The sequence below is a fragment of the Hermetia illucens genome, chromosome 5 (assembly GCF_905115235.1).
Source record: "Hermetia illucens chromosome 5, iHerIll2.2.curated.20191125, whole genome shotgun sequence".
Classification (NCBI taxonomy): Eukaryota; Metazoa; Arthropoda; class Insecta; order Diptera; family Stratiomyidae; genus Hermetia; species Hermetia illucens.
Window position 1 is genome coordinate 106,449,714 of NC_051853.1, and position 15,085 is coordinate 106,464,798.

General features: G+C 36.5%; 2 protein-coding genes across 2 annotated transcripts; one reads left to right on the forward strand and one right to left on the reverse strand.

Moving 5' to 3' along the window:
• Positions 1–1,416: 1,416 nt before the first annotated feature.
• On the reverse strand, positions 1,417–2,616 carry LOC119658200. Its single transcript, XM_038065466.1, has one exon. It carries the CDS (start codon positions 2,614–2,616, stop codon positions 1,417–1,419), a length of 1,200 nt encoding a protein of 399 aa, XP_037921394.1.
• A 4,296-nt stretch (positions 2,617–6,912) lies between these two features.
• LOC119658201 (collagen alpha-1(XXV) chain-like) lies at positions 6,913–7,281 on the forward strand. Its single transcript, XM_038065467.1, has one exon. It carries the CDS (start codon positions 6,913–6,915, stop codon positions 7,279–7,281), a length of 369 nt encoding a protein of 122 aa, XP_037921395.1.
• Positions 7,282–15,085: the final 7,804 nt, after the last annotated feature.

Sequence of the window (15,085 nt, forward strand, 5' to 3'; positions counted from 1 at the left end):
TTATTTTGAGTTATAAATTTTTTCAGAAGGAATGTGTTTTGTAGCGCGCAACATCCGCTGTGGGCATTACAGCGTAACATGTCGGGATAATTTTGTTTCAGTGATTTTAGATTCGGACAGCTGTGATCTTCCACATTGAATACTAGTGCAATATTTCCCAGCAAATCATCCAGCCATTTTTTAAGGTTTTGTTTGTAAAACAAAACCTTATTAAAATCGGTTTACTGTCTGTCTGTCTGTCCGTCTGTCTGTCTGTCTGTCTGTCTGTCTGTCTGTCTGTCCGTCACACGCATTTTTCTCGGAGAGGGTTATAGCGATTGACACCAAATTTGGTAGAAAGATGGGAACTGTGAACGCTCACGCATATAGTAAGTTACATCCTCTTACGACGAATTTAAGGGGGGGTCCCCATACATGCAAAAGGGGGGTGTAAATTTTTTTTCATCAAATATAGTCATGTGGGGTATCAAATTAAAGGTCTCGGTTAGTACTTTTCGAAGCCGGTATTAGTTTTGACTTTTGCTGAAAAGATGGGGAGTGCGGGGGGTTGAAAGTGGTCATTTTTTTAACGAACCCATTCTCAGGAACTACCAAACCGAAAAATCTGGAAAAAATCAGGAGGCTGCCACTATATGGTGCCTAGGCTCCGAAATACCCTCCATATCGATACCTGTTCAAATAAAGTTAATAATAGTATATTACTATAATTTTTAGTAATTGACAGGAAAACCCCCCTTAAGTTCACCCTAGAATCACAAAATTTTGCAGCAATGTAGGCTACAGTATAGATCATAATCCTGCCAAATTTGGTGAAAATCGCACTATTACTAACAAAGTTATACTAGGTCAAATCTGCGCTCCTCTGCAAATTCAAGACTATGAATGTCAATATCACTTGAAAGTGGCTTTTTTCACATACATAATATATGCATATTTTACGTGCTACATGCTAATGGGACAAATGCACGTCCAAATCTCCTTATAAGCGAAATACACAAAACCTTTCATACCTGAAGCGTCTAGCTTCCGGTTTCCCGACTTGTTCTTCTCTGTTCCTTTGACGTAGATGGTTGTATTTTTCATGTTTAGAAGTAAATATTCTTTCACTTCCCAAAATGTTGTTAGTCCACCTTCCCATTTCAATCCATGATGATTTTCGTATACCCAGTGTGCCTGGGATTGCAGCTCTCTTGATAGTGTTGAAAAACTGAAGGGAGGTTTCAGTATAAAGTGTCGATGAAAATTTTCGTTTACATTTACGACAGCTAACTCTTTGATGATGAAAGTATTGTTGCATCCTCTAAATCCTTGCATATCGATAACGAAAATCGTCGTCATGGTAATGAAATGGTGCAGTTTGCTTGCGTGCAGAATGTAAACGTGATACTGGATTAACATTTATAGTTTCCATAGTTTTTATACAAGTTTTTGAACTGAAGAAGTGAGTGGGTTGTACTCTATCACACGATCATGTAGGAGCAAGCAGTAAGCTGTTGTTAAGGCAGGTATATCTACAGATGTTTTCATGTCTAACCTTATGTCCACTGAGCCAGATTTCATGGATTCATTTTGACGTGAACAATCAATTACTATAATTGGTGCAGATTCCTTATATTCGCTTCGTGAAAGTAGTGGCTGAGGTTGTACACCGTAATAAGATTGTTGAAAATTGCAGTGCATATCATAGAGAAGAGCGAATCGATCACGGGAAAATTTAATATTCATATCGTCATAAGGATACGATTCGGAGTTTAAATGTATTTTGATATTTGTTAAATCACAGTGATCAAATTTGCTGGCATCTTTGTCTTTGAGATTTTTTCGATTTGTCTGTAAAGCTAAAATAACATATCGAGGTTTTTCGAATATACCTGTGGTTTTCACATTCCACACATGATCTGTTGTTGTGGGTAGAACTGGATATTCGTACAGTTCCCAATTTCGAAAGCTTATTTGAATCGGATGTCCCGATTCAATATATTTCAACATTGACAATTTTTCAACGCCATCGGGATTAACATGGGGCACCTTCCACTGTAGTTTAAAAATTTTGATGTGTACATTATCAGTGGATGAAATAAATGCATTTTCATCGCTTCTTGTGCGAACCAAAATTAGCTCGTGTTTAGCGTTTACAATAATTTTCTTGTAGTCCTCGGCAAATCCCAAAAGTTTTCTTAGCGGAATAGAAAAGTTGAAGTAACCACTTGACGGTGTGATAGATTCGTTCGGTGACCAAGCGGCATTATAAAGCATTTTACTTTCGTTTTCATTAAGTGATACATAATTTTTTAACGTCGATGTTATTCCCACATTTTTGTTTCGATCGATTTCTACTCCATTCAGTTCATATCTTATCTCATCAAATAGGAAAGCTACGCTATTATTCGTCAATTTAGCTAGTGCTGATATTGTTCCATCTGTTTTAGTTAAGGCGCCTTCAATGTAAATGAAACTCTGACTCGGCAAAATACACAAATCCTGTTGTTGTATGGGTATTCGGATTTCATCACTGGAGTTGTATGATGATAAGAATGGAGAGTAGCTATGGTATTCGATTTTTGATATACTATTATCAAAACTGATTTTACGTGTAACGTTCAGGATATCGCTCATTATTTTTGTTTCAATTTGAATCCCAATAACTTTAGATACTGTTTATTTTGCAATGTTAATCGCGGTCTAGCTCGTTCGATTTTTCTGATTGAACTGGTTCTATCTACATTATCGGGCAGGTATTTATCATCGTTATATAGCAGCATCCTGAGGCTTCAAATGAAGTCTAATCGTTATTGTTTCCCCTTTGAAGTTTATTATATCTCCGTTTTGATCAATCAGCTTAAGAGTTAGCGTGCTTATTCGTTTAAGGCTTACCGGTAAATAAATGACGTTACTAGGAACCTCCACTATTTTATAACCTGGTCCTACTTCAGGTGAGAATTCATGGATTGTGTGTGAGGGAATATTATTGATGTAAGAATTTCCAACTATGTTACACTCAATCCGTATTACGTTCACTTTACTTATACTCACAGGTAGATCAGAAGTATGTTTTTCATTGATTTTCAATTCTCGTTTAGCGAATCCCAACAATTGACCAATGGACCTTTCTTCATTGAAGTAAATTGGAGCATTTGATTTTATTTCACTTTTGAGTGTATTATTATTAGCCTGTATTAAAAGAATTATTTTGTCATTGATCTTCGCAGATTCTTTATACAGATAGTTGGCAATATCATCAATTTCGTACGATCCAATGGGTATTTCTATAATGTGCTTCCCAATGTGAAATAAATTATTTTTTTCAACCACGTTAGGTATAGAATTATATGTTTGAAAATCAACAAGTCCGCATACGTAACCACCTTGTAAATCGATTGGTGGAAAATATTCAGTTGTAAGAATGGATGAATTTCCACTTAGAGTTAATGTAAGTGCCATGGCAGCATATAAAACAATGATTGATTTTCAGTTTTAAAAGTATTTATATATATATATATATATTTACAAAAGGTTGTACAAAAATTTCAAACATAAATGTCCACAGTTATATGAGTCGTAGCTTTGATATGCATTGTAGTTGTATTTTATATTAGAACCTAGATAATCTATTAGCTCTTTCGGTGGAGGTAAATTTCCAAAACTATCAAAGTATTCCACATATCGATTCTGTTTTTTGTATGCTACCCAATGAGTACCAGAACCCTGCATATTATCCAGATTTACAATACCACATTCGTTTTGCTTTGCAGCTCCCCTCGGTAAATTATTTCGCATGAAAACTCCTCTGAAGTTTGACAAGAATCTGGCGAATCTCTTTAAATCATTCTCATTTAATGCTCTCTTGGGTAGCGTTTTTAAAAGTTTTTTTGAAGCAGGATTCAAAAACAACCCTAATCCTTTTCTGTACGGTTTTAAATGCAATCCTCGGCCTAATGTTATCTCCTCCATTTTTTGGTTATGACGCTGTTTTTCTTCTAAGGTCTTTTTGGCATTGGTAGCATCATTAACAGCTTTCGCTATTCCCGCAGCTCCACCTGATAAAGCACCAATAGCAGATAATCCTGCGAAAAGAGGAACTAGAAAAGGTAGAACTCCACCAACTTTAGGAATGGGTATTATCTTGGAGTCTTGAGAGTCTTCTTCCGTCCCTTTGTTATATTCTTTGCAGCAGCTAAGGCTACTTTAATACTCGCTTTCATTGTGTCGGGTTTCTTTCTTTTGACAATCCTTCGGACTTTGGAAACAATTGTTCCAAATTTCGGTTTATTCTGCATTCCCATTCCTAATTTTACTTTAGCTTTTATCATGTTGGTTACAAGTAGTGCGTTAGCTCGTTCTGACAATCCTGCGTCTGCTGATCTGACTCGTTGCCATGCCTTTTCAGCTAATATTTTATCTAATATATGACGATCAGCCGTTTCTTTAAATTTTGAATATCCAATATCATGCTCTTTACAGGCTTGATCCAATAAGTTTATTCCTGGATCACCTCTAGCAAGCCGCTCGCTTAGTTTTGTACCAGGACCACAGTATTGATAACCAGGTAGATGCAGTTCAATTGGAAATTTATTGATCAGGGTATTAATCACACCTCTTCCTTTCACCGCTTTTCGTGTTGTACTAGTATATTTATTTTTATGATCAATCATTTTATAGTGACCGTTCTCTTTGCGTCTATGTATGCGTATAATCCTGCTCGGTTCAACAACTCTCGCAGACTATAACACTTTTTGCAACAACGTAATTACTTTCAGTCTGGTTGTTTAGTTGCACTGATAATGCGGTTTATACAACAACAACAAAGGTTGGTGGTGGAAAACCCCGACATTACAAATGAAAGCTGTATAGCTAAACACAGCAATTTATTGCCTAATAATATTCGGGATATTATTACGGGTCCTTCTAACTGCGGCAAGACTAACGTTATGCTTTCTCTATTGAAGCATCCAAATGGTATAAAATTTGAAAATATTTACATCTACTCGAAATCATTACATCAACCCAAATATGAACATTTGAAGCAGGCTGTTAAAGCTATTTCCGGATTGGGCTTCTATACATTCTCAAATAATAGTGAAGTGATTTCGCCTGAAGAAGCCAAATCTGACTCTGTTTTCATTTTCGATGATATTGCCAGCGAGAAACAAGAGAATATTCGATCATATTTCTGTATGGGACGACATCATAATATTGATAGCTTTTATCTGTGTCAAACATATACAAGAATACCGAAACACCTTATTCGAGATAACGCAAATTTTTTGATTATATTCAAACAGGATGATATGAATTTAAGACACATTTACAATGATCACGTAAACACCGACATGACTTTCGAACAGTTTAGAACCATTTGTGCTGAATGTTGGAATGATAAATATGGATTCTGTGTAATTGATAAAGACAGTTCTTTAGAGAAGGGCCGATATCGAAAGGGATTCGATATATTCATAATACTATAAAAGCAAATCCTCAGTATGGAAAGAACCCCCCATCTATTAAAAGCATCATTACCAACTTAGCAGTCTAGGAGCAGTTCAAAGCAGTTCAAAGCAGTTCAGAAGCAGTTCAAAAGCAGTTCAGAAGCAGTTCAGAAGCAGTTCAAAGCAGTCCAGGAGCAGTTCAAAGCAGTTAAAATCAGTTCAGGAACAGTTCAAAGCAGTTCAAAGGATCAGTTTGATGCAGCTCAATAGCTGTTCAATACAGTTCGATAACAGTTCAATACGGTTTGAGTGCAGCAACAGTGAGGACAGTTCCAAACAATTCAAAAAAGAAACAAAGCGATTTAGGTGCTGCAAAAATCAGTTCAAAATCAAACTAAAACCTATTGAAAGAATATTTCAAAACATTTTAGATATATTTCGAAATTTGACCAATTGCATCCGTTGCTGATTCCATAAACAATGAAAAGAACAAAGCTTGACAAACAGTTGCTCAGAGATATTGTAAAGACAACCGATTCAATAAGGAAAAAATATCAACAGCTGAAAGCTAACAAAGCCGGAACAGAGATTCAGTTGGAAGAAACATTTAAGCCCATCACGGAACCCCTCAAAGAATTTGTTAAGAAAGCTAAAGTATTGCAGGAACAAGACATAAAAAAACAAGAGTTTAAAGAAGAGTCTTCATCAGCTCGTATTAAATGTAAAGATGAGGAATTAAAGAGAGATCGTGTCTATGAAGAAAATGAACACATTTTTGAAACTCCTAAGTCTTCTACAAAAGCTGTTCGCCAATATGTTGCCACTCCGGAAGGGCAAGAATATCTGGGAGAATACCTGAAGCAAAATCATTTTTCAGATGTTGCTAGGCAATATCTAGATATCTATGTAAATCAATCATCTGTAATTGACAGTATTTATGGGGTATATAGGGATGACAGTGATGGAAATCAGTGGAAAATAGGAAATTCAGATTTCGCAATCGATGATAATCATATAATTGTAGATGAAAAATCTTACATTGGAAGTCGGGGTTTATATGAACTGCTTTTTATGAAGTATCCAGATGAAACAATATATTCCGACGATGATTTAGAGAATTATAAAAGTATTCTTCTACACTCTAATGCCCACAGGCGTTCTTATGACAGTAGCAGTCAAGTCAATGGAAATCGAAGCTTTAAATATACAAGAATAATTTCTAAATTGTTAAATAGAAAAGAAGGAAAAGGGTTAACACGAACCCCTAATATTAAATGCAAAAACCCTAATTTAATGGAAACGTCTAACAAACAAATTGACTATATATATTGGGATGATCCCAATGAACTAGTAAGTCGATTGCGGTTACTCATTGCGTCATAGCAAGCCGGTCACAATAATCATAACAATGAAATTATATCAATCATTGAAGAATTGAAAGAATCACAAATAATAGAATAAACACGCAGCTCACATCATTTATTAAATGGGTGTTGATAAATTTGGTCGATTTTCAAACGATACTGGAGGAGGAAAACGTGGTTTGCAAGGACTTCAAGGACCCCCAGGTCCTCAAGGTCCTCAAGGTCCTATAGGTCAGCAGGGGGCCTCGGGTCCCCGAGGTCCAGAAGGAAAACCTGGTAAGGATGGTCTACAAGGTTTGCATGGTGCGGGATTTAATAAAACGGAAAGCGGTGATTACAACATCAAATTCAAACAACTCAAGAATCTTGGAGAACCCGTTGAGGATGCTGATGCTTCTACAAAGAACTACGTTGATCTTAACATTGAGAAACTCAAAGAATATATAGACAGACAAATTCAACTTGAAATCGACGAACTTACAAAACTATGATGATGATGATGATGACAGTTCAAAGTCATACCTTAAAAACAACAAATACAACTATCAATCATATTACGAAATTCAGTTCATTCTAAAATGAGCAAACGGCAAGTAGTAAACGAATTACATAGGTCAGCTAAAAAAAATTTTAACCGACGACCAGTCATAATTAAAGGTTTGGATGACTTGTGGCAGGCCGATTTAGTTGAAATGGGAGCATATGTTAGCGACAATACGGGGTTCCGTTTCCTTCTTACGATCATCGACACGTTTTCCAAGTTTGCGTGGACGGCTTCCATCAAAACAAAAACGGGCAAAGAAGTTGCTATAGCAATTGAACAGATTCTCCAACGAGGACGCATTCCTAAAAACCTACAAACAGACGACGGAAAAGAATTCTACAACAAACATTTCAAAAATGTTATGACAAAATATCAAATAAACCATTATTCCACGTATAGTCCACTTAAGGCATCAATTGTTGAACGATTCAATCGTACCCTAAAGAATATGATGTGGAAAGAGTTTAGTATGAATGGAAACTACAAGTGGATCAATCAAGTCGATGATATAGTTGACGCCTACAATAATAAAAAACACCGAACAATTAAAATGGCTCCGTCTGCTGTGAATAGTTCCAATGAAAAATTACTCCTGTCTACCGTATACAACAACATTAAGGTGATGGGTCCATTTAAATATAATGTGGGTGATCATGTTCGAATCAGTAAATACAAGCATGTATTTGAAAAGGGCTACACACCCAATTGGACCACGGAAATTTTCAAGATTCGCGAAATTCGTATTACCAATCCCGTTACATATCTATTAGAAGATTACGAAGGAAATAAAATTGAAGGTGGTTTTTATGAGCCTGAACTATTGAAAGCTGAGCATCCGTCAATTTATCTTGTGGAAAAAATATTGAAAAGGAATGGTAACCAAGCGTTTGTGAAGTGGCTAGGGTTCTCAACGAAACACAATTCCTGGATAAATACCAAGGATATGATATATTAAGATTCACAATGAAACACTGTAATTTTGATTGAAGAATAAAATTTATTTATTAGTTACTCTTTTGTAAAACTGAACAAGGTTTTTCATTTCATTTATTCTCCTACGAACACTATAACATTCACAAGTGTCTGGTCCGCATTTTGCATCGTCATATGCCCACGGGCAGCTCACGTAATGTTTTCCAAATTGGCTGACTTTCTGCGACATTTCAGCGTATGGTTTCAAAAACGTATAGCTGCTTATAAATTGGTTAAAGTGCTCCGAAAGAATTAGCAATCTGTTGGTACAAAAAAATTGTTTCAACTCCTCAATAGAACGTTGAAGGTCGTCGTCCACATCGATGTTGTTTTTATTCGCCGTCGTCGTCGTCATTTTTTTTAATTCGTTGCGCACAGGTTCGCGGTTCAAGCAATACTCATAGAATAGGTTTGCTTCATTTTCTTCAAGTCCAGAAATTCTATATTGCTCCTATAGTCTGGATCTGCCTGTTTTATATACTCAACCTCGCCATTACTGAGTATTCTTTCGGTTTCGAACTCATGGTATTCATAACATGCGATTTTCAGTGAGCGCATGGAATAGTTGCTATCATATGTACATCGAACTGTTAAAATTTTGTCATCATCGAACTCTAATTTAAAGTGCCTGTAAAAAATATTTTCGCTCTCGATAATTCAAAGCTTGCCGAAATCCTTCTATTGCTTCATCGACTGTAACATATCTTCTAGACGGTTCTGTTGTTGTTGTTGTTGGTGACGTCGACGTCAGCCATGATGATGATGAAATAGCAACATCGGCATCATTTTGAAACGACGTGTTCGTTTCTGTTGAAACTGTACTAACAGTCATAAGTCGAAAAGATAATGTCACTTGCGCTGTATTGTTATCAGGTAGCACGAGATTAAACGCTAAATTGTTTGTACTTTCGTTGGTATTAAGATTAACCACTGGCAATGGGCTACCTAAAAGAAAAGGCACACCAAAACCTAACACAAGAAGTATATTCTATTCCAATCGATTTGCGAAAACCAACTAATTGTATATTTACCGTCATGAGATCTATTTATACGGCTCTGAACGACTGAAATTACCTACCCTTTCGGCTGCTTCTATTCCATAAAAAAGAGAGAGAGAAAGAAAACTTTTTTTTGCTAGTCTACTGGATGTGATTATTATCATATGAATCATTTTGTTCTAGTTTACATCCATTCTTATATTAAAATGTGAAAATCATTTTGGAGTCTCGATGGTTTTGTTCAAAACCACATTGTCATGTCATGTCATCTATAAATATCCTCAAGTGAAAACCTGTTAAACTTATATAATAAAGAAAAAGAATGAACAATAAACAAATATTTACAAGAAAAAAAAAAAACAATCAGGTTGGATATACACACATTTCAAAATTTATCATTGACTATTTAAAATTCTCTTTCAGCTAAATCAACTTCAGGATTTCCCTCATCAACAGCCTTCAGATAACCACTCCTTATGCGAAACGTTTTCTTAGATCTTCCATTCTCCCCCTCCTCTTTTGCAATAATTTTACTCGATAAAGATTTTTTATTTTGTTTTCTTCGAATCAATCGATCAAACTCCCGCTGAATTCGTATGATATCATCTCCATAATAATCATGATGACTTCCATTTCGGCGAAGAACCTCTTTAATTCTTTCCCCTTCCCCTTTTTCAAATTCATTTATTCCATATTTTTGCACCCATTCAACATCATCACCACCATCTATGTCGTTGAACGGACAACCCTTCGGATATCGGCTTTTCGTCTTACATCTAGTCAAACCTGGCAACACTTTTCCCATTATAGTAATTTCACCATTACCTGAAACAACAACACCAAAGTTGCAATAAAAATACACTATTCCCTTCATCACCATCCCACTCACCAAATACTTCAATCTTAACATGTTGTCAGATTTGAAATGTAAATGTCGTATCGAAATTTCCAGGTTTGCAATCCTCTCCATTCCTTAAGCTTAGTACAAGCACCCTTGAACCATCCTCAGGTGTCATATAAACCTCCAGATAACCCGAATCAATCTTCACGTTGATAATTTTAAAACTCTTCCATACTTGTTCACATATACAATATTTATCTCTATGCGATAACCGCTCAATCCAAAACATGGCTTATCGCTTAACACTTCTAATCTTCCTTCACAACTGACAAACATCACTTTCAAACTTACAATATATTCACCTGCGGTTTAATATTCACACAGTCCCTAATATATATCAACTTGATAAGCGATTTTCCGTCACCCAAACAATTAGCACATGGCACTCAAACGATCACCTCTTATCAGCAACCTCAACAACAAAATCATTTTCAAACTTACTACATATTTACCCGCGGTCTAATATACACACGCTCCCAAATATGTCAACCTGATAAGCAATTCCCCATCACCCAAGCAATACGCACATGACATCCAACAACAACAAACACGCACGCCGCCCCGCCTCGCCCCGCCCCGCCCCGCCCCGGCCCGGAACGAGGCTCCACGAACCCCCGCGGACGACCCCCTACGAACTACGCACCCCTAAAAGTCGCCCCCGGCACGCGCCAAACCGGCCGCCCCAAACCACAACATTTTCATATGAAACTGGATTCGAACATACATGCCGTCTCAAAACCGCAAGATTTTTATATGAAAGTGGATTAGAACATACATATTTATACTACTGTAGGGAGTTCAAAACAACGGTCAACGAACCGACCAATACCTAAACAAAACCCGCCCCGGCCCGGAACGAGGCTCCACGAACCCCCGCGGACGACCCCCTACGAACTACGCACCCCTAAAAGTCGCCCCCGGCACGCGCCAAACCGGCCGCCCCAAACCACAACATTTTCATATGAAACTGGATTCGAACATACATGCCGTCTCAAAACCGCAAGATTTTTATATGAAAGTGGATTAGAACATACATATTTATACTACTGATGTCCATTCGCCAACTAGAGGACAATCAGCGGAAGCATTCTCATTTTTTACACGCCTCACTTTAAATTTTTCCAGCGAACCACTACTAGCTTCAAAATTGTCATTTCCCAAACTTTGTGCAACTTCCAAAGCTTTTTCTTGTCTAAATGGTCCAGAAAGCGGGATGTTATTTGATCATGCTCGGCATAGCCACTCATACGTAACTTGATCAATCGTCAGCCCCTCCTACTATTCTCATATATATATTTTTGAGGAATATTTTTTTATTTCACACATTTCAGATTTCGCATACGTTTTCCCAATTTTAAACTTCTTTACAAGGATACGGACATTCAATTTTTCACGTTTACTCGCGTGTATAATCTTTACACTTTCTTTAACGGCTAATTTTTTTTTTTGAAGACATGTTCTCAGTTTCAAGGAGGAAAGTACATAAAACTGAATTGAAAAATATTCATAACGAAGCGAGCACAAACAATTGCTCGAACTCATTGTATTTGGAAAACTAAATACAAATGGCGGAGATCTGTTCATGGAAATTTTTTTTTATATAATATATTCGGAATAAATATATAAAGAAAATAAAAAGAAAACTTAAAAATGGTGAGGGCGAAATATAATCGTTTGCTTACGAGAAATGTCCGTCTGTTAGCTGTGCTCGTCCAAGGAATTTTCGCTGTAATGTGGTTTTCCTTAGCGTTTCGAAAACTTTTCAGAATAAATTCACTGATTTAATTTTAGTCTCATTTTATATAGCATATCAGTATCAATTGCGGGTAGTAACCAATATAATAGATATATGTGTACCTGGTTACCAGCGATTTGAATTTACGTACGTGCTTTTGTGCATGGAGTAAAGTGGAAATGCGCGAAGAAGCGTTAGATCAATTTATCAATGCGGCAATAGACAAGATTTGTTTATTAAGGATGAACGCAGTATTTATGTCGTTGATGCGTATGTACGTTCATATGTGTATCTTAAAGTTTAGAAAAATATATACCTAAGATGAACACAAAACCTTTTACCTGAATCGTCGAGCTTCCGGTATTTCGACTTATTTTATTGCTACGGAAGATTGATGTCTGAACTTTTCATACTCAATAGCAAACACACAATTGAATAAAAGCCGGGTCGATGATAGGGAAAGTAGCCTGTCTTAGTTCATATAGTGGAAATGTTGGTCACTACTTGGCGCCAAGCTGATTCTGACCTTCTTTACGGTAGAGTTCTGCTGGCTTCATGCTGGAGACTCTACTTTAGGAAAGGCGTAGCAACGCCAATCCGCCCTGAGCCCAGGGTAGTTGCTGCGCTTTTGTCCAATGGACTTCGTGTGCTTATCTGTCGGTGGTTCAAGGACATTTTCTGGTTAGATTTTGGCCCACTCCCACTGCCCACGGCGCACTGTAGTCTATGAAAAAAAAATTATTATACTTCTAGATGATGATCCATGGAGATCTGCTGCGCGGAGGAAAAAACTATTTTTTTGGGGCTTCAAAAAAAATATAACCCTTTTAAACCCCTAGCTTCCATATTCATGTGGTTTAGAGATCCGAGTTGCCTTATCCGAAAAATGTTGCAAGGGCAAGAAGCAATTTGGTTTTCCAATGTGTACAAATTGGGTATAGACTCTATGGATCAAATCAAAAGATTAAAGGGTGAAAATATACTTTCATGCTCATAAGAAAATTAGCTATGCCTTTAAATAAAGTGTATAAAGCCAAATTTCTATAAATTTCATCAAATTATATACTCAGGAAAGATAAACTTTTTTGTTACCTATTACCAATTCCGGGACACTTTTACTTAAAGTCAAAATAAAGTCATATAGTTCATGCATTCTATTAGAAAATTAAAAATTAACCTTTTATTCGAGCACCCTTCTCATGTTTAGCAGTGCTTGCAGGTTTTGAGTATTTATTCATAGCCGTCCACAAGGATGCTGGGGTGAATAATCATTTCTATTATTTCCACCTCCCGCAATGTTTTATCAGTCGCTCCATACATTTCCATAGACCTATTGTTTCTCCCTTGAATTCACTCTCACTGCACAAAGTAAAAGCCATGAACTTTGTTATTTAAATTCATATAATATTCAATTTATTTATTTGTAGCGTTTCATTTGAGTCCTTAGTTTTCGTGTTGTATGTTTACTTCCCAGTGTTCATAATATAAATTTGACTATAATCTTCTCTATGTAAATAACGGTCGCTTTACAAAATACATGTGAAATCTAATGGTATCATATGACTAACATAAATTCGTTTCTGAAAGTAAAATTATAGGTAGAATATTTGATGTGAGATGCATGGGTCTATCATAATCATTACGTCGACATCTATTACTTGTTCATGATGGGTTCTCATATGTTTTGCCTTATATATAGTGCGGTTAATCACATTAACCAATTTATATCTATCACATAAGATTCTGTTGCTTGTAGTGTTTCCTCTTGAGTGTTAAAATTTATCAAATTACGTTTATTCTAGTTAACACGAATATATTTTGTGTTCTTCTTGAGTACTATATGAGAGTCTAATTATTTTATCTATTGCTGGTTCGAAGAAGTCAACTATGCTCGTAGAGTTCCTTATTCGCCAAATATGTTGTATATGCATGTGTACCTAAATATTCAACGTAAAACAGTCACAGACCTATTTGTATTTCGATTAGCTCATGAGTTAACTCTAAGTCAAGCAAGTCGCGCTTATTAAACGCTAATTCCAACTTAACGTTCTACTTCTTACAAAGTTTGGTGAACAGTTTTTGGTTTTTACTTATTTAGAAAAACTATTGTGTTGCACACGCAAGTGTATAATCGTTAATAATTTTTTGTCTATTCCTTTTCTGCGAAATTCCGCCAAACGTACAAACATTTATAACACGTTTTAAATAACTACTACTAGTAATATATTTTTTATAGCGTTTCATATTCAGTGTTTCCCTAATCACACGGACTACTAAGGGGATGCTTTTAAAAGTTGTTTACGGTCTTGGTATAAACATGGGAATTGATGCCACAAATATCGATCCGATAAGATGTGAGCACCTTATGCTGTGCATAGTATCTTTTCTTTTTCATACGTTTCGAAGTCTGCGAAATAGGGCAAGTCAATAACTGCTTTATGTGGTATCGTATCGTACATCTCACAAACATAAATCACATGTGACATTGCCGTGTTGAATTTGATACTGCTCACATGCAGGAGAGGAAGTCGCACACAAACCGTAATGTTGCGTTTTGTGGTACTTTAATATTCGATAAAGCTTTGGAAGGTCAGTAAGACTGGAGTTTATAATATCACCACGGTCATGAAGGAAGTTTAGAATATAGCGCATTGAATTTTTCCCCAGACTTAAGCTGAAACAAGCTCTTATGGACGCATGGGACAATTGCAATTAGGATTAAGGATGGCAGCAGTTTTACAAGGAATATTTTGTTTCTTACCTCAAGAACAAACGTTGAACACCACATTTAAATACTGTTAGGGGCATAGTTAGCGCACAACTTAAGTATTTCGATCAGTCAATTTATTGCGATGCACGGACCTGTTAGAGTATTCGACATTGTTCTATTCGTTCCATCAGCTTCTATTTCTATTGTTACAACTTGCATTCAAAAAGATTCCAATTGCACCAATCCATTCATCATCCTGCATCTGCCGTGGACAACAGAGGCATTTTCAGCATTTCGAGAACGAAGTGGGTTGCGACGAAATTGTACCTACGCCTGCCCAGAATGAATTTTTCATCTCCGCTACCAACGGAAACCTTTTTGGAACACATCGTTTTATTGGCGCCATGTTATTTACATAGCGTGCTGGTCCCAAGC